The sequence below is a fragment of the Lycorma delicatula genome, chromosome 1, assembly GCF_047948215.1.
Source record: "Lycorma delicatula isolate Av1 chromosome 1, ASM4794821v1, whole genome shotgun sequence".
Lineage (NCBI taxonomy): Eukaryota > Metazoa > Arthropoda > Insecta > Hemiptera > Fulgoridae > Lycorma > Lycorma delicatula.
The window spans coordinates 340,356,298-340,377,517 of NC_134455.1; the positions used below are offsets into that span (position 1 = coordinate 340,356,298).

At 30.4% G+C, this 21,220-nt stretch overlaps 2 protein-coding genes across 2 annotated transcripts in view; both read right to left on the bottom strand.

Annotated features, from left to right (window-relative positions):
- LOC142334333 (uncharacterized) overlaps positions 1-4,175 on the bottom strand; it is a 96,862-nt gene extending 92,687 nt beyond the window's left edge. The window contains exons 1-2 of the mRNA XM_075382293.1: positions 3,982-4,175; positions 130-236 (exon numbers count right to left, since the gene is read on the bottom strand). The gene's annotated coding sequence lies outside the window, so the exon portion shown is untranslated. The remainder of the gene's footprint in view (positions 1-129; positions 237-3,981) is intronic.
- Positions 1-21,220, bottom strand: part of LOC142317898 (uncharacterized) — a 42,986-nt gene that overhangs the window by 1,677 nt on the left and 20,089 nt on the right. The window contains exons 7-8 of the mRNA XM_075354437.1: positions 6,923-7,108; positions 126-236 (exon numbers count right to left, since the gene is read on the bottom strand). Of these exons, the coding sequence (XP_075210552.1) occupies positions 126-236; positions 6,923-7,108 (297 nt within the window). The remainder of the gene's footprint in view (positions 1-125; positions 237-6,922; positions 7,109-21,220) is intronic.

Genomic DNA, 21,220 nt, shown 5'->3' on the forward strand with positions numbered 1-21,220 from the left:
AATGTAAATAAAAAATTAACATTACACATTAGATAAATTTGTTTCGATTATTAATAATATAATGTGTAAAAATTTCACACATGACAATCACAGACAAAACCAAAATAACAAAATCACTGTAATACATACCATTCCATCCCAGCAACATTAGCATCCAATATAAGACCATTAACTTCAGCTCCACTAACTCCAAGACTCAATAACCCTTCAGCAGCTTCTAAAGCCATAGGACATTCCTGAATGAACAATAAATAAAATAAACATTATAACCATGTAATCATATAAGGGTCATTTCATGTCAAGCGGTCCAGTTTAGAAAATCGTCCCCAGTTGACTATCTCCAAATATCATCAAATTTTCAGTGGAGGTTCCCCACGGTCTGAAATGCCATTTTACCAAATTGCAACTCTTTATCTGTTATGGTTGATTTTTTATGGCCTCTTGGAAAAGAGGTACTTGCAGTTTGCGGACACGCACGTAAAGATTGTTATCTTTGACTACAATTTTGATGGCGATAATGAAGATAGAGATTTGCATTTTGGTACTGTTGGGGTTAACTTTTTACGCTATATCTGAATATGCTAGTCACAAGTTTCTTTTGGAACCTGGTTTTGAGATATAACAGCTGAAATTCAGCTAAAATTTATCACAACATTTTGGAAGTCAAGGTTTGAGCTTATTTATTTCCTTATCTAATTCTTTAATCAGAAATGAAACTGTAATTTAAAAAAGGAAATAATTATATCTAGGATCCTGCACTTTTTAAGCAACTGAAATCTTATGAAAGGAGTAGAAATCCATCACCAAATAAGGTCAAAAATTTTTTATCATGATTTTTGGCTATCTTCAAAGGCTTAGTAGACATAGAGCTTAAATTTGGTAAAATGGCATTTAAGACCACAACAACTGCCATGCAAAATTTGATGACGTTAGGAGATGGTCAACCGGGGACCCCTGATCCACTTGACATGGAATGACCCATAAGTAATATAATACCGATATGGAAAAAAACAATTCTATTTATTAGAATTTACTAAAAATTATAATTTTAAAGTACAATTAATAAAATTAGTAATTAAAAAATAATTTTTTTAAAGAATATAATAATTCAGGGTTGACTTACAAGATGTGGCAGAAAATAAATAAGAATGGCAACACTGGAAGTGATCTAACAACAATGGAGGATCCCCTTTCACACAGCTTGTATGTCAGCCACTCCCAGACACTAAATGAAAGTTTCAACCTACATGGTAATTATAAAACCCTAGAGATCGTGATAAGTGAAGTCATGTTTTTGTAGCGCATTAAAAAAAAAAAAAAAAATGGAACAGCAAAATTTGCAGCAACGGTGTGCCATCAAATTTTGTATTAAACTTTGTGAATACGCAAGGTTGACCTAAGAAAAGTTGTAGTGACCCTCTGAAGAACATTCTTTATCAAGAGCAAAGATTTTTTTATTAGCAAAAAACATTTCTGGAGGACCATGCAGTAGTGGAAAAGGAACCTTGCTCAGGTAGGCCTTCAACATCAAAAATTGAGGAAAATGTGAAAAGAGTGAGGGCTCCCTTGAGGTCAAACCATTGATTAGCAATGATATTGATAAGTGGTGTGTTAAATTTGAATAGGTTTACCGTTTATCATATTTTGACTCACAAATGGACATGAAAAAGATGTGTGCCAAAAATCCTTTCCATTAGACACAGAAAATTAGAAGAATGTGTGTTTTACCTTCTTTTGAAAATTGAAAATCATCCAGGTTTCTTCAGTTGAATGATTAATGGTGATTAATCATGGATTTTCAAGTACATCCAAAAAACAAAATGTCAAAGTAAAGAGTGGCGCACTGACACTTCTCGCCCAAAGAAAACTCAAATGCGCAAATCAAAAATCCAGTCTATTATGATTTGTTTTTTTGACAGTAGGGAGATTGTTCACACATAATTTGCATCCTAAAGACAAACAGTCAACCAAGTTTTTTGTTTGATGGTTTGAAGCCTCTACTTGAAAGGCACAGAAATAGGGTGCTTCATGTCAGACCGGACATTTCAAACACCCGGATGCTCCACTATGTCACACAGCTCTCCATCAACCAATTTTTGATGAAAAAAGTTTCTCAGCCCCTCTACCCATCTGATCTTAGTCCTTGAAAGAACATAATTTTGTTACTACAGAAAATATCCCTAGAAGAATAACCAAGGAGTTAATGGCAGTTCCAGTTGAAAACTCCCAGTATTGTTACAAAGAATGGAAACAATGCCTCTGCCAAAGTATATCTGTCCAAGGTAACTACTTTGAAGTTGGCAATACACTGATTTACAAAAATAAAATGAAATTTTTGAAAAAAAAAATCAGTCTCATTACTTTTCTGCCACACCTCATAGTTTCTTGTAACAATTACAACAAATAACTCTACTCTGAACCAGTTTCTTTCGATTATAAACATCACAGACCACTCTCAGCAAATTTATTTTCCCTTTGTATTCTTCTTTGCTTAAGAGTACATGCACCGATGCTCTATAAAAGAGTTGGAATCACAATACGACGAAAGCTTATCTAATTATCTTAATATAAATAAAACAGATCTTAATATGGACATTTACTGTTCACACATCCAACATGGCACATATAACATGTAAACTTTTAAAATGTTATAAATTTTTATTAAAAAAATCATTGATCTTTCCATAAAACCGATATGACATCAAAGTAATTAATATGCTTGAATTGTTCAATAACAGAATTAACAATTACGGTGAGTTGAATAGATTAATAAAATTCTACACTAAATGCCATTAGGATGTACACAATGTTGGGATTCTAAAATAATAAAAGGGGCGTACATTTCAGGTTCTTCCATCATCCACAATGAAGTTGGAGCTTAAAAATATTTAAATTTAATAAACTAATTAATTGGTATAGAACCAATAATTTTTAATGACGAATTCACTTTAGATTAACATTTTTTGAACTTATGTAATAGCAATTCATCAGTCTTGGTACAACTTTCACTTTTAGTGAATTTTAGTGGTATTACTTTTCAAATTCAAAGGAAGCAAATTAAGAAGATACAACTCTAGAATGTGATGGAAAAAATGTGATATTTGAATATATACATATTCAAATGTCAGAAACAGTAACCATTTTTAAACAAACTAAACATCACAAAATACAAAACTAACATATTAAAAGAACATAGGAAGCTAGATAATGTTAAAAAATACTATGTCATAAAAGTACATAAAAGATCAAAAACAAGTCCATTCACAAATTTAATTTTTTTATTTTACGTTTTTTTTTTTTTTGTAATTTATTACTTTTTAATCTTTTAAGAGTTCATATTCCCTCAACATCATTCATATTTTCAGAGTTCTTTTCTTTTTCTATGGCAAACTAAGGAACTCATTGGACTCATCTATTGTCCACACACTATTGTTCATACTACAAAATTTATTTATTCTATTTTTTTTTGTCTCTCAAGCCAATATATTTTTTGAGCATCATTTTCTTCCCTCTATGTTACATAATTCCTAATCAAAACTCTCTCAATAGTTCCTTCAATAATGTTTTTATTTTGACCATAAATGAAAGTTTCTTTTTCAGTTTCATTTTGTATCCAGCATCAATGGCAATTTCTCTTATTCAAGCTGCAGTCTTCATCTGATATGTTTCCACATTCAGGTATATTCTGACATTTTCCTTTTAATTCTAACACGAAATACTTGTTTTATTTCACTGATTGACCAATTACAGCCGATTTCTGTAATAAAGGCTCTATAATACATTCTTAGAATAGTCCATTCTCTAAAATTTTTCTCTTAAGACTGTTCTCTTGACATTTTTACATATAAGTATGGTTATAAAACATACACATTAAGATGGGTTATGAATTAGTGACAAATTAAACAGATCTTATTGTACATATAAAACCAACCAACACATAAACAACCTATACAGTAAATTTAAATATGAAAAACTACTTACTGCCAAATTTGGGGTCTCATTAAATGCATGCCATGGAACTGGAAGCTTCTGTTCTAATTTTATCAACTCTTTATCAGGATCAAATATAAAGAGAGTTTTACTCTACCGATTCCTAGAATAAAAACGGAAGTAAGAAGATATAAACAGAAAGAGGTTTAGAAAATACTTTGTAATTTAATTCTAGAGTTTAACTCTTTTCTGGCTCCAGTGAAGTAAATTTTAAAGCAAAATCCCAATGTCCACTGTATTTAACTTAGTGTTGTATGTTTCGTTTTTAAAAGTACAAAAGTAGACGGTTCAGTCAATTTTTTTTTTTAAATGTGATCTGTCTTCCTGTGATAATGAAATAAAAATTTTAATACTTGTTTGTTACATGGATTCCACTTGTACTTTACATTTTCTATACATAAATAAGTTTGTGTCAAATGGATCTTACTCACATGATGATTATAGTGGCCAGAACTTAACAATTCCTTGATTTATTGAAAAGTGTCATTATTCTTTTAATACAATACTATATAAACTTACTGAAATATGCTTTCTTATTTTATCACTTTGCACTTTTCCATATCCTTTCAATTGTTATGGTACAAGATTCATTGTTTGGATTTAAAAAAATTATATCAATGATCAATAGTGAAACATAAGACTCTCCCCAGTGAAGACTTTTGCATGATTTAAAACATTTTTTTATATATGTATAAACCATTGATAAGTACTCAACAAATCAATGCAACTTGGAATCTTTTACATTAAAGGGGGAGCACTATTTTGGGCAGAATATTAAAAATCTTTTTGAAATTCATCCATTAATCTTTTCAAGCTAAGGTGGTAAAACCATCAAACTTGGCTATATATTTAATAAAATTAATTTTTATGTGATAATCTTCCAGAACAAGTGGCATCCAGTTTGCTTTATAAAACATAAGTTTAGAAGAGAAACCACTGGTAACATACAGAAAAGAATCGATAAATTCAGCCAGTATTGCAAAACAACATAACTTCAGGATAATAGAGAAGGATCAGTCTATGACAAAAACTTTATATTACCCTCCTTATAGAAGCAGGAAAAAACACATTCTGAAAAATTACAAATTTAACAATAGTGTGTTTACAGAGAAAACTGATCTTTTCTGTTGGTAATGCTAAAAATAAAATTAAACCCATCTAAAGAGTGGATAATACAAATTTACAAAATACAATAATTACAATTGAGGACACAGGACAATCTAAAAAAATGATTGAAATGAAAGTAAAAGTAAGTTATATGGCTCTCTAAAAAGGCCAGTTGTGGTGAGCAATCTGAGTTCAGGGTTTAAGTTGTTTAAACCTTTTTAAGAAGCTTTATGCTTTCAATTAAAGTTGCCTAAAATGATTCTTCATGTTACCTGGTGTGCACTCGTATTTTACATTTCCAGTAAAATACAAATTTTACAAAATTAAGTATGTACAAAAATATTTTTTGTAAGTATGTATATATATATATATATATATATATATAATTTTTATTTTTTTATATATAATCATCATACATATATATATATATATAATACTGATGAAAATTGTTTAACAGTCAAAATGACTATATTTTGGAGTAATTTTTGTTAATTGTCTTTCAACACTTTCTTGTTTTCCAGATATATCATAAATAGCATATTGTAAGAATAAGAGATATGGTTCACGTTTCTAGTCTAACATAATCAGCTGTAAATATTTATAATGAATGGGTTTTGTTAACAGAAAGTAAAAAAATTAAATACCATCCAATTTTATTAATTGGATGGTATTTAATAAAAAGGTGTTTTGTAGAGCAACTTTCAGGGCAACTACTTAATCAATGGATGATTCTACCCTGATAAAAAATGCATTGTTCTGGAGCAATTAGGGCATTTCTCTCAAGGTGTCACACTAGGCCATCGTGGTAAACCATTGTTTACCACTTGTTCCATCACCTTGCACAAGGTACTGGTCAAGGATATACAACGATAACTGGAAGGGCATGATTTACCTTTACCAGGTTTCAGTATGGGGATAACCAATGCCTCTAATCAAGAATTTGGAAACACCTGGTCAGAGAAAATTTTGTTATAGATACACAAAAGATGTCATAGTACAATAACTGAGAGGTGTGATAACATACTGAGCTTAATATTATCATTTCCAGGGGAAGTTTCATGAAAATTATTCAGAGCATACTTATTTCATTATAACAAAAGGGTGCGTTTAATTCATTTTGCGAGTTTCCGGTTACCAATTGTATATTTTCTACCTGAAACTTTATATCTCACAAACTCAGGGCAGTACAATGATGAAACAATGAAACTGCTCTAAATGACCTTCCAAATATGGTTAGTACATCAAATGGTGCAGTAACAAGGTAATCGCCACTTTGCAGTCCATTCGACTGCAATGACTACCGATCCTCACACGGTTCGAAGCTTTCTCCATGCAACAGATGATGGTGTTATACGAGAAATGAATTTGACGTAATTCAACCAAGATTTTAGCTTAGCACACCTAAACACTCTATGACAAACGCCTCTCATGATGCAGAAGGCGCAAAGCAATTTAATTGTCGGTCTTCGATTAAAATTACATAAAGCCCTAAGCCAGTCCCTTAGTGCAGGACTGCAGTCATCATCCATCAAGGAACAGCAGGTTGCCTTGGCTTTCCAGATGTTAATGAGATGAATTCATTGGCACTATCGAGATTTGGGTGTGTAAACTTCACAAATTGGTGAATCGCACTACTGTTCTCGTCATAATCGCTAAAGGAATTCTTGAATCAGAGCCAGTTCACTTTCTAAACTACCCATCAGCATGGCTGAATCTGAGGCAATTCACTATTACTGACCGAGATTACAATCGGTCTATGATCACTTTCAAAGAAGATTTTAGAAACGCACCATGTAAGACATGGGAGCAAGATTGCTGAACTCACTGATAGATCGATGCAAGAAAATGCACCTGATGAAGATGACATAAACTTCCCTGATCTATTGTTCAATAAACAGAGATCTAAGTTCTGCCTCAGTCGATCAACAATAATACCTGCAGGAGAACATGCCAATGAGCCCCATGAATGGTGTTGGGAACTCAAATAATCAATTATTAGGAATAAAGAAATCTGGGGAAAGAGACTAGAAAGATCATTGTCACTAATATCAAAATTTGGAGGAATATATAAGTTGCAGATATTCAAAATGAATATCTGGAGTGAATATCTTCACTGTGATTGCAGGAATGTTTGACACTAGAGGAATACGGGTGTGCTATTATGATTTTTAGATACAGTTTTACTGTATTGTATTACCATTTATTAATAATATATTCTATGATAAAAGAATTGTGGTTAGCAAAAAAACCATGTTTTTTATCTACCATGTTTCTTGTTTCAATGAAAAATGTAGTAAACTAAACCATATCTTTAATGACCAATATGATTAATAAATAGAAAAGTTTTAAAATTAACTATTTTTAAGGTAAATGGTTTGAAAAAGATCTCAACCTGTATAATTTGTGATATAAACAGACACATTAAAACATAATACATTTAATACAAATAAAAAAACTAGTTTAAACTGTATGATTAAGTTTATTTTTAAACTGATTATCAGTGAAAAGTCAAGAAAGACTTTTCCGAACAAACATTCTTATTATTATTACTGTTCTCTCGATTATTAATTAATTTATAACAAGGTTATTATCTCTAACTTCTGCTTATATTACATATGCTATGCTAAGTTAATATAATTTATCTTACGGTTGGGCAGTTTTATGTCTTTTTTTTCAATTAATAAAAAGTTAGTTTTCCATCACTTAGAGGTCTAACAGTTGACTTACAAAATTGATATTTATACATTTTTGCATTTCAGTAAACCTAACATTAGAGTGTCTGAACCAACTTGACAGCTTACACCATTATTGAGCAATGATTATTACAAAATTTTAATTTTGACAGCTATTATGAGTAGAACCCAACGGCCGAATGCAACCATTCTTGTTTTTGTAATTCCCTAACTATGCTTAACAGAATGCTGAAATCAAATCAAAATCAGAGACTAACGTGTTCACACACATACTTATTTTATTCAATAATTAACTGTTCATTTGTTGAAAATCTAATTAATAAAACCAAAAATTCAAGATGATATAATTAATAAGCTTGAAGGTTACGTTTTGGTGAAATTTTGAAGTATATTGAAAATACAAAGTACAGGTGTTTTTTAAATCTGAAATATTCTGGTTGAAAAGCAAAGTTGGTCGTACTCTAAAAAAAGAAAATTTCTGATTAAATCGCTTTATTGTTCTATTTAGAATCAAAAAAATTTAACAAAAAAATCCCTTTTAAATCGGTTACACTATTAATGTTATACAAAAATGAGTCAACTAGTTAACATGATACAACAAACATCAATAAAGTTCATACAATTTGGGTATTCATGATGGAAGTACGAAGACAGGCATATTTAATGTCTGGTGCGTAAAGATGACATGGACATAGAATCAAAAGGTGGGATGGCGTTTACTTAAGTATATTTAAAAAAAAAATTAAAGCTCCAGTTAATGAACTACGCTTATGATCTGATTCTTGCCAGAGACATAATCAAAGTATTAAACTTGTTCTCCTGTTAAAACTCTACTTGGTTCATCAACAGTCATTACAAAAAATTATAAAATATTGTTCTGATTTTTAGTACCAGAAGATATATATATATATATATATATTTATATGATTTAGAAGTTGGGGTGTCAAGTATAAATTGAAAATTCTGCAAAGATTATATGTTGACATAGTCTTCTACATCACTTGGTAGAAAACTGTATAAAAAAAATGAAAGATTTACTATTAACAGAATGAATAAATCAGAATCTCCATTGCTTCAAGCTGTTGCAGACAGAAAGATATGGAAAGTAGGAAAGTAAACTCGTTGAGAAGCCGTGAAATAAAAATAGTTAAAGATGAAGGCAGCATAACTTTTTTTAAAAATGATCTGTCAAATGATTTTCAAAAAGTAAATGTTTGTAAAATAGTTAAAAAAATAATCTACAGAACTTGTTTGTATTAAATGGACTTTGCCTGATGCCTAATGTCAAAAGTGAAAATTATACTATTATTAAAATCAACGAGACTCATTCCTACTGATACATAATAATTTTAAAAGTTTTTTTGACATCAAAAGACGGGCAAACTTTTACAGATGATTTAGAAGAGTTTGTTCAAGATATTGATCTTCAAGTGGAAAATTAAGATAAATTACAAATTTGTTACTCAAGACTATTCCTATTTTGAATGAAAATATTTTAGTTTCAAGAGTGAAATTTTTCCATTTGTTATTAACAATCTAATATTATTTTCTTTAAAATGTTTTAAAAAATAATTCTAGTTCTTATAAATATTGTGTTTATCTTCTTATAAAAATTTAATTTTTTTAATATCATTATTTTATTCAAACTAAAATTATAATTTTATAATCTTGGTGTTTGTTAAGAAATATTTCAATACTGTTTAGTTTCAATTTCAATAGTTTAACTAAAAATAATTTGTTTTTCTGTAAATTATTTGTACATTTGAACTCTTGAACTTTTACATTTTTAATTCATTATCATCATTTTCATAATGTAATAAAACTCGCAGACCTATTCCGACTGAAAGATTCCTCTCTTTCTCTCTCTTACAATATCACTCTCTCTCCCTCCTTCCAAATGGAGCACAGTTTGGGAATTCTTCTTACACGTCCCTTCCATCACTCTATAATTAGTTATTACATCAATTATGGAAATAATATTAATTCTTGTAAAATCCTCATCTTGACTGGGTATTCCATTCCATTTCTTAAGGCCTCTTAAGAAATTCTTTTCAGAGGCTTGTAGCTTAAAATTCATTTCTCATGAAAACCCAATCCTTGCATTTATAAAACAGAAAAGATAAAGCAATGGTCTCGTACAACTTTAACAAAGTTTCTTTCAGCGCATTTTTGTTTATAATCCCACAAACACTTCTAAATTATTAGTTTTATTGTGAGTGTTCTTACTCATAACAAAGGAGAGACTACAGCCCAACAGTGTTATTAAGTATGTATTTAAATCTTACTGGTTTTGCTCCTTTTTTTATTTACGAATGCACATATACCATTTTTTATTAAATTTTCTAGTTATTATTACTCAAAAATAATAAAAAACAGAGTTTTTATTATGAGAATTATTTCTAGGCATTTGACACTAATAGATTAAGAAAAATTACTTTGTTTTTTTTTATTGTTAAATTAATTTAAGTTAATATGTATTTATATTAATTTTTACGATAACAGTTTGTAAAAATAAAAATATCATATTTTTTAATATGTTTCTATCAACTAAATCGTGGTTTGGCTCATTTTATTAAACTGTATCCTTCATATTATGTTTGTAGATCTGCAGTGTTCTTTTTGAAGCAGTTAACCATCTTTCTTTAAAAAAAATTCAATATTACAATTTTTCATTTTTTCTCATTTTTCAGTTTTTCATATATATATATATATATTATAATATACTATACTATCTATAAATATATACTAAATTTATTGAAATTTTTAACTTTTGATTTATTGTTAATCTCTACTAACATAAGAGTACTAATTGTTGTCATAAACATTAATGGCTAACCCACAAGATTGGTCTAGTGGTAAACATGTCTTCCCAAATCAGCTGATTTGGAAGTCAAGAGTTTCAGCGTTCAAGTCCTAGTAAAGCCAGTTATTTTTACACGGATTTAATACTAGATCGTGGATACCGGTGTTCTTTGGTGGTTGAGTTTCAATTAACCACACATCTCAGGAATGGTCGAACTGAGACTGTACAAGACTACACTTCATTTACTCTCATACATATCATCCTCTTAAGTATTATCTGAACGGTAATTACCGCAGGCTAAACAGGAAAAAGAAAGACACATTAATGGCTATTGTCTTGAAAGTGTAGAACGATGTTAACTCCTTATTGCATGCGTAGATGCAAATGTGTACAATTGAAAAAAAATCATGGGTTTTAATTGTTTGTAAAACAACCTATTAGAAAATTGCCCGATAAAATACACACCCAAAATATTTCATCATTAATAAGAGATGAATAAATGGGGTACAAAAACTTCCAATAAATTGCTGAGAGTTGTGTAGTTCAAAAAGTTACATAAAACTGAATTGAAATTGAATACAAATATAATGAGAGAGCCTGGACCTGTTGGTTTTTAGTTTCTTTGTTTTTAGAGGAACGGTAAACACATTGCGGCATATTTATTAACCAGATAATGTAAAATTTTCAGATTTGTGTAAAAACCGTTTTGATCTGCTACAGTCAAAATACCAACACACATTTGAATGTATCTTTCAAGGTAAACACCTGGTTACTAATCGAAGGAAGACTTACAGAAGTTAACATTTTTAATAATAAGGTTTACCTTCCATCAACATTTCTGCATAGATTCTCACAAACTATCTACTCTTTTGGAACTCTTAATCTCTCGTTTGAGTTTTTGTCAAAAAATAGTTCCAGATTCAAAGCAAATTTGTTTTACGGTATAAATTCCTACTTGTGGGATCGGTTGACAAAAGGTAGATGGACCCACAGGCTGATTCCAGACCTCCAGACATGGCTGGGCCGCAAGAATAGTGAAATGAGGCTTAATAGTGACGTTGATCCAATTATGGTATGCTTTGAAACACACATGACCCAACTAGTCATGGATGCTTGAAAGCATAGTGTGAGTGTGGACATTGAGACCATCTGTGAAGTGTGACTATTGTCAGGAAAAGAACAATGCAGAACAAACAGTGTTTACGTGCAATCAGTTCCTCCAGCATGCTGGAGGGTGTTTATTCTTCCTCAGATAACAAATAGGAACTACATTGCAGACCAAATGGATGGGCGTCTGTGATGTTAGTAAGGATTAACCATACGAAGATGGTGGAAGAAGTGCAGTTGTGAATAATTCCCATGATTCTTTGTTGAAGCTGTGTTTATATTAAAGCAGTTCCAACCGCAATATAAATAACAGAAAAAAGCATACATTGATCAAGTACAAAGTACGTAAATAATTTAACTAAAACTGGTCTGTTGAGGGCCCAATAGTCCATTTCTTGATTGATAATTCAGTAATCCAGGAAAACAAGATTTTGCAGTTCTGAAATGATAAGAACGGCAACGGCCACCACCAATAAGATGAAACATCTGCTTGCTAGTGAAATTTAAATAAGATACTTCTGCCACTGGATTTGATCTGCAATCATTATCTATCTCATTGTTGTATAATATCGAACACATTAAAAAGTTGTTACAGCAGATCAGATAAACAGTGCACACATTTGAGTAAATTCAATCACTGAAGTACCAAAAGCTTGCCAAAGCTTTAGAAAGAAACATATACAAAATTAAAGCTCCATTAGGACTCAAGACATCTATAAAACATTGAAATATGTTGATAAAAGCCTGGAAAACTATGTGTAATAAAATAACCAAATTTCTTTAAAATATGCAATAATATTTTTAAAAAAATTTACATCCGATAAGAAGAAACATGATTCCAAAGCTAACAAAAAAAAAAAAAATAACAAAAGTAAGAAGCCAGCATCAACTTAATTGATATATTTTAGTGCACCTCAAGATTGACCATGGCGTCCTAACTTTTATTTACATTATCAAACATGTATTAAAAAACATTTAAATTTCTTATAATCTGGTTCCAAGTACAGTAATGAAATTTTTTGTAGAATTTTCTGATTCAGTTTTAGAAAAATCTTTCATTCACATTCATTCAATAATGCAAACTATGTTTTAATGGTCGGACCGAGTATAATTCCACACATTAGTTTTACCTACAAATTTCATATTATTGATCTGTGCAGTTTGTATTAATTAAAAGTCTGGACAACAATAAAAAAATTAACAGATTTGAATTGAACATTTAAAAATATTTTTAAAAGATTAAATTTAAAAAGGAAAAAACAGTAAAAAAATCAATTTAATAAATAAACAGAGGCTATAAAATCTAGAACACTAAACCACTGCATTCAAAAAGAAAATTATACATATTTAGCTAGCTAAGGCATTCATCATAATAAAATTAATGATGAACACGAATTAAAATCTGTTTAAATCTAATGCAAAAATTATTAAGGTAGAAGGTATATTCTACACAGTAATGGAATTAAAAAGAATAAACAAATATACAAGATCGACTCAAGACGATAATAAACATTCCATCATTGATCTCCCAGTAACAACAAATATAAAAAATTACTACTAAAAATTGAGTTCTAAAAAGGCATACTCAGTTCTAAATGTGATTTTTTGAAATTGTTTTGTGAATTTAATTTCTAAATAGGAACATTTATATCTAAAAACTGAATTACGTTCTTAAAAGGAAAAAAATAAACTTTGTTATGACATACTGAAAATCCATCAGTTAATTAAAAATAAAAAAATAAAGTAAGATTGAATACCGATGAATTTTTTTTCATTTCTGTTGACAATTTGTAAACAATTCTTCAAATGCAAAGGTGGACTTTTCACACAATTATATTTTTTTCTTTGCACTCATAATATTTACAATAGTAATTATTTCTACAACCAAACCATGTTTAATACTTAATGGTGTAATTGTGGAGGTTTTCAACTGGTTATAGTAAAACTTTCTTCTATTTTATAAATATCATTTTGTGCCCAAATGGATTTTAGCAACCGATCCACAACTTTATGATAGCATATTTTCAGCTACAGAAATCTCACACACAAGCAGTTTAAAGTGAATTAAGTTCCGTGTATACATTTTCTTTCATTTGAAGAATGAACTTATAACTTGCAACTCAGAACTTGCAACCTACATAACTTAATGTTTAGATCATCATTTTAATTAGCATGTGAGGTCATAGGTAGTCCAATCCTGTAAATCTATTGATAAGACAATTATTTATAGTCTCTTTTTCATTTTAATGTATTTAAGGAAGTCCTAAAAAACATACATACATACATATATATATATATATATGCCTATGTATATTATATATGTGTGTGAATGAAAGTGAACTAAAACTTCTGCTCAGAAAAATAAGTTACACATTTATGATAAAAAACATCTTTGAAAAAAAATACAAAAACGGACGATTCAGCTGTAAACTTAAAAAATAATACATTAAAATTAGGGTTTTTTTTTACTGTTCAATGAGTGCAACAGTGCTCAAATGTAACTATTCTCTCTTGAAAAACTACTAAAACTGGTATAAGAAAAACACTTAAAATGCCAAATTAATCAGTCTGGAGAAGACATCATAACTTAAAGAGTTAAAGATAAAATTCTTGTACGTAAAAAATAAATGTTACTAACAATTAATATACTAATTGCTAACTACTAACATTTACATGCTAGCTACACTAATATTTATAAAAATTAACACTAACTATAACAATATATTATGTGTTTACTTAAAATAACAGGTAACGGGTTTTTTTTGTACATTATTCATGTTGTTAATAAATATTTAAGCGTAAATTAAGTTTTAGCGTAACCGCTGATGAGTTTATTTGATAAAAACAAAGTATTCCAAGAGTTAATTAATGTCTAACTGTTTGAGGTTACAATAATATAATTATTAAATATACTAAAAAATATTCTTGAGAAGTTTAATGTTTTTATTTTTTCATCTTTGGATTAATTTTTAATAAAATATTTATAATAGAATCCTTTAATAAAGTCATTGTTTTAAAATTAAGAAAAATAATATTCTCTGTTTCATGTGTTCACTGAACGTTTTTTCTCTTACTCTGATTCTTTTCTTTTAGTTATCAATTTGAGAAAGAACAGTAAGAAAAAATCTCTCCTATTCATATGGAAGGTTCTGAATTCAAGTCCCAGTTATTTTTCATATGACGGGCTAAGAAATGCTACTATGCCGGAAGAGGTAACTTCAATAATGCAGGAGGTGCTTGATGAGCATCAGACAGAAAGCACTGCCAGAAGCAAGGGAGTCTACTGATGGTGCGAGGAGGTGGAGAAGCTACATAGTGAGTGCCTCAGAGCAAGAAGGCGAGTGCAGAGGTTGTTAAGACGTGGTGACCACCCCAGGCATCTTTCATGCTAGAGGGATACTTAATGAAGTCAGCCGTCTGTGTAGGACAGATATTAATCGGGCTAAGAGAGATAAGTGGGCTGACCAGCTCAGTGAGGTTGATGGTGACATGTGGGGCAGCAGCTACAAGATAGTAATGAAGAAGTTTGGTTGTTCCCTCCCCGTTCTGGAATGAGAGTACCTGGTGGATTGTTTGGAAAAACTATTCCCAAAGGCTATCGAGTGCCTTGGCGGGAAATCGCTCTGGAAGTTTCACTGCCTGTCTTTAACCAGGATGAAGTAACAGCTGCCGCCATGCGCGTTAGGCAGAGGAAGGGCCCTGGACTAGATGGCATCACTATCTAGTCCATCTATTGATGCAGTCCAGGTCCTGGTCAATGTGGTCCCGCAAAAGCTACAAGATGCTGGCAACTACTGCTTAACACATGACTTTGTGCCAGATGCTTGGAAGGTTGCTCGGTTGGTGCTATTGGAAAAGGGTAGGGATAAGGATGTTAATGTCACTGGCTACCGTCCTTTGTGCCTACCGAGTACACTTGGTAAGCTATTCGAGCGGCTTCTTGTGGGTAGATTGACGACCGAGTTGCATGCTAGGGTAGGTAGTATTGTTTTTGCAAAGGTAGGTCCACGGTGCATGCTGTCAACCGAGTAATGAAGCTGGTCGATAAGGTGCTGCTGGTTCCTGGCGAACCAGGATGATTCCGGTTGTTATCCTACTGGATGTTGAAAACAGTTGCTATAGCCTGTAGAACAAGAAGCTTTTTAGATGAAGAAAAATTCTCTTTGAAAAAACATGGGAACACAAGAAGGAATTTTATCACTTTCATTAATTAATCTTACTAGCAAGACTAAGAAAAAGAGAACTATTAAGATTTATTGAAAAGGTGTTTCATATTTTTGAACGAGTAGAATGTCTTTTGACAGTAACACGGAATTAAAATAAAACAAAACAAAAATTTATTTATGGTTTTTATGAGAATATTTTTAATAGAGAATAAACAATATTTATTAATAAATAATAGAAAATAAAAAAATATTGTAAAACAGGAGCTAGAGAGTGATTCGCCCTGTCTCACCTTTACATTTACATCGGTTGTGGATGATAAAAATGGTTGGTGGGCCATTTATTAAGGCATGGTTTTAGTTAATTTTATAATTTAGCACAGAACATGCAAGGAATTTGGAATAGCAGCAAACCAGCCAATAAATGGTCAAATACTCATACGTACATCATACTGCAATATTATGTTGTGTAAGTATTTATTAATAAAATAATAACTTGTGTATGTGGATGTATCAGGCTAATCCTTACTAATATTATAAATGTGAATGTGAGTTTGTTTGTTACGCTTTCACGCAAAAACTACTCAACCAATCTTCATGAAACTTCGTACACATATTCTCATAGGTTCTCGAAGGGCGTAGGACACTTTTTGGTAAAAAAAAACATTTTTTTGGGAGGGTAAAAAAATGTATATTGGTAGGTATGATCGTCGTCAAAAAATTTGACCAAATTAACGCAATATGGCGTTCCAGTAAGTAAATGAAATAAGGTGCCAATCTAACACCGTAATACCGATGGTAAAGTCACTATTCAATTGAGTAAAGTCCTTCTGCTGTTTCGACTCCTTTTATATTTATTGTTATTCTTCTGTCACTTCTAAGCAATACTAAAACTTTTCCAGTTTTTGAGGTTAGGTGCCTGTTTATTAATTTACTTCTAACACTATTTTCCGTTTTTTTCTAAAATGTCTCGGAAGCGCAAATCTAACCTGTCCAGGGATTCATCACGGGCCCGGGTAGAAAAGTTGCTTGAACTCAAGAATCTTCCGCTCACGCAGAACTAAGACGACAATGTGCTTTGAGGGCTGGTGAAACAACTTCTAAGAGACAAGATAGGTTAGATGAGCAAGCTGAACTACAAGCTATCTTAAGAAAAGCTGAAACGGCGATTCAAACACATATTCGTTTAGAAAGACAAACTAAGCAGCAGGCAGCTATAACAGCGAGAAACTCCAGAACAACGAAGGTGAGAAGAATCGTTCATGCAGAAATTTTATGCGTAACAATTGGTCTGTATATAATAATTGTGGATTCCAATATGATCCTTCACTTGAATACAATAAGCATTCTTTAATATTGGTAATGGCTCTACGAATAGAAAATGTCAGCAATGCGATGCTTTGAAATGGAAAGATGAAACTGCTGGAATGTGCTGTTCTAGTGGTAAAGTTTCGATTCCTTTACTTGGTGAACCAGAGGAGCCTTTGAAAACTCTTTGTTACAGATGAATCGAAGAAATTTTTAAGTAAAATCAGAAAGTATAACTCTTGCTTCCAAATCAACAGTTCACAAAGTTTTACATAAAAAACAGAATTTACATGCTTATAAAATCCAGTTACTGCAGGAATTGAAATCCGATGACGGTGTAAAACGTTACAATTTCATTGTTGAAATGTTGGACAGAATAAGTGAAAACGAATCTTTTTTAGATGATATAATTTTTACAGACGAAGCTACATTCCATGTGATTGGATCTGTTAACAGACACAATTCACGAATATGGGGCTCTGAAAACCCACACGCAATTATTGAGAAACAACGCAATTCGCCTAAAGTTAATGTTTGGTGTGGTGCGATGAAAAATCGTGTAATAGGGCCTTTCTTCTTTGCTGAAAAAACAATTAATGGAGTTGTGTATCTTGACATAACCAATTATTGCTTTCTTCAGCTGGATGAACTCGAAAACATTCATTTCCAACAAGATGGTGCTTCCCGCACTACAATGCATTGGTCACGGACGCTTTGTATGAAAAATTTGGAGATCGATGGATAGGCCGGCAAGGACCCGTACACTGGCCTCCAAGGATTCCAGACCTGACACCTTGCAATTTTTTCTTGTGAGGTACATCAAAAGTGTTGTTTATACACAAAAAATTCGCGACCTAAACCACTTAAAAACCAGGATTAATGAAGCAATGACAACCATTAACGAAGAAATGTTAACTAATGTATGGAGAGAAGTTGAGTATCGTTTGGACATTTGTCGAGCGACAAAGGGCGCACATTGAAATTTATTAATTATGTAAAAAAAAAGTTTGAGACGACAAATTTGAAAAATAAAAAACATAAACTGTAAGTAATTCTGTTTTAATTTAAACCATGTTCAAAACCGCACCATTCTTTTATGATAACTCTGTATAAAAGCTGAAAGTTTTCTCCTTGCCAACTGCTGGGTCTAGTATATTAGTCATTGTATTGTACTAGTTTGTTGTGTTTGAATTTTATATACAAATACGTCATGTTATTAACAATTTGATGATGTCATCTGTTAGATGGTACAACAAACCAGGCTCACCTGTCCCGCCTCAGCCAGGTAACAATTCAGTTGACAACATTAATTACTTTCTACTAATCTGTTAATCCAAATATATTTCAATGTACTACTCAACTCTATGTCTATATATATATATATAAATAATACGAGAGAGATCTACAACTTTGGCTGAAAAAAGGTGTACAACATCCATTTTTGAAAAAAAAAGTCTATCCCCACTTTTTTTAATATCTTTGATTGTACATTTAATTTTATTAACTGCTAATATTTTACTATTTTATCAATTTGTGTCATTACTGAACATTAATAATTTCCCAGCAATTGTAATTTCATTATTATTCTAATAAAATACAAACATCTTTATTAGGCACTGAGAAAAGAAATACTGTTTCTTTTGTCACATAAAAGTAATAATAGAATACTGAAAAAAAAAAAAAATAGATTTCTGCAGAAAGAAAACAAAACAAATTAGACTGAAGCGATTAAAAAGGTTCTCCAAGACGTAGGCATTGTTGAAACTTTTTTAAAACAAGATCAGTTTAGAAAGTTAATTTTCAATCACGAGTTGGAAAATAGAAAAAGAAGATGGTCTGGAAAGAAATAGACTGAAGAAAATGAGTTTAAACAAAAAAAAAAATGTTGCAAAAAATTATCATTAACATTGTTCATATATGCCTAAGATTATAACAATGACATACCATTAAATGTAGAAATATGAGATTTTTATAAATGAAACAACCTCAAAATAATCTACTTTTTTATGTAAGGCACCGCATTTAAACCCCCATGGCTGGGACACTAAAAAATTTAAACGGAAAAGTTAAGACTATGCAGATTCACAACGTAGATCAGAGAGGGTAGCTTTAATTTAGTTTTAATTATCTAACTGGTACAGGATAAATGCATCTGGTCACAATATAATACAACCAACTGTTCTTACGAAAAGGAATCATGTACATTTTAAATAAAAAAGCGATCTGTTTTTTGTAGAACTTTATTTGATTAAAAAAATAAATAACTTTGAATGTACATATGAAAATAATCAAAAACACAATTTTTAAATAATAAGAGTATATAAATATAGTTTAATCCACTTAAATATTTAAGTGGATGTTAAATTTTTCATTTCACAGACATATTATAAAATCAGACTATATAATTCTAAAATCTTTTACTTTATGAACAAAATGTTATTTCTTAACATCACATAATAATCGCAATTTATATATAATAATCATTTCAAAAACTGAAATTTAAATAAACTAATTTTTTTATTACAATAAAATACTCTATTTCATAAAAAATTGAGTACATATAAAATTTAATAAAAAATATTATTTTGCGATAGTAAAAGTTTAGCCAATAATTTTGAAAAACTGTTGAAACTGAAAAATCCAGAAAAAACTCAACTGTTTGTAACCAGTAACAAAACAAGAAAACTCAAGTCCACTGAATAAACAAGAAATAAAGAATAATCAGATCTCTAAAAAATAATAAAGCATCCGGGTGAGGACCCAATAACTGTGTAATTTTTAAAAGTATGATTATTAGCTAATTAATCAATGATCTATTACAGAAAATATTTGGAAGACAGAAAAAATCCTGCAAGAATGGCCAGTCTGCCCCAATTCATCCTTAACACAAAAGAGGAGACAAAATTTACAGTGGAGTCAATAATTACAGAGGAATGTCTCGCCTTTCAGTAACGTTAAAAATTTTATAAAACTTGTAGGGAATACAAAGAAGAGAAGAGCACATCAATAAACAAATTGGGAAATATATCAGGGTGGATTAGAAAGGGAAGATTCTGTGTGGAAAAAATAAATAGTAAAAAAGAGATTTTTAAAAAATTTTTCAATACATATTTGTCTCCTATTAGTTTTGATATATCACAATTTATTGTTACAAATACATTTCATTCAAGAATCAGACATTTTTAAATTTCATCATACATAGAACATTTTTCGATTATTTAAATTTTTAATTACTTTGTTTATTTTATAATACGTGTAAAAAATTTTCATAAGTAGTCTGTATTAAGAAATAAAAAAATCATTAAAAATGTTAATCTTTTTATCAAAAAACACATTTGCAATTTTCATACATATATCACATATTTAGATCAAATTAGTTTTATTAATTTATATATATTCTACACATTATGTTGAATATTTTATTTCTTAAATGCAATGATAGATATTTGAAATAATGTATATTAAGTAATATGATGTTTTCATGCTACAATCAGGAAATCTCATTAAATTTTATTTAAAACCACAAACAGGCCACTTTTGTATGTTTTGGTCAGCCGTGAACCGACAATAGCATTAATGTAATAATAGCAGTAGAGTTAAAGTGGTACAGAAGTAGATCAAATTTCAAAGTATGGTAAGAGACCTGGCATCTCAAGTCTCTGCCCTCTATTGTTTAACTTTGCAGCTCCTATACTTTCCAAAACCTTTTTCTATTGTGAATAGAATATATTTGAGAATGTAATAGGAATATTAACAACAAATTGAGACATATATTTCAAAATGTTAGTTTCTGTTCATATTCAAGTTTATGAGCACATAGTGTGTAACAAAGAGGAAAATAACTCACAACCAGGAGATAAGATAAGAAAACATTTTTAAGAAATTGACACATGAAAGAAGCAGTCATTTTTGTACATGTTAATAACAAATTAAAAAAAAAAAAAAAAAAAAAAGGCTTTGAGGTCAATACAAACAACAGGCGCAGGAATCCTCCTATTTGTTAAATATGTGAGTAAACTTTAATACAAAATCAGAATGAGGTATTAGAT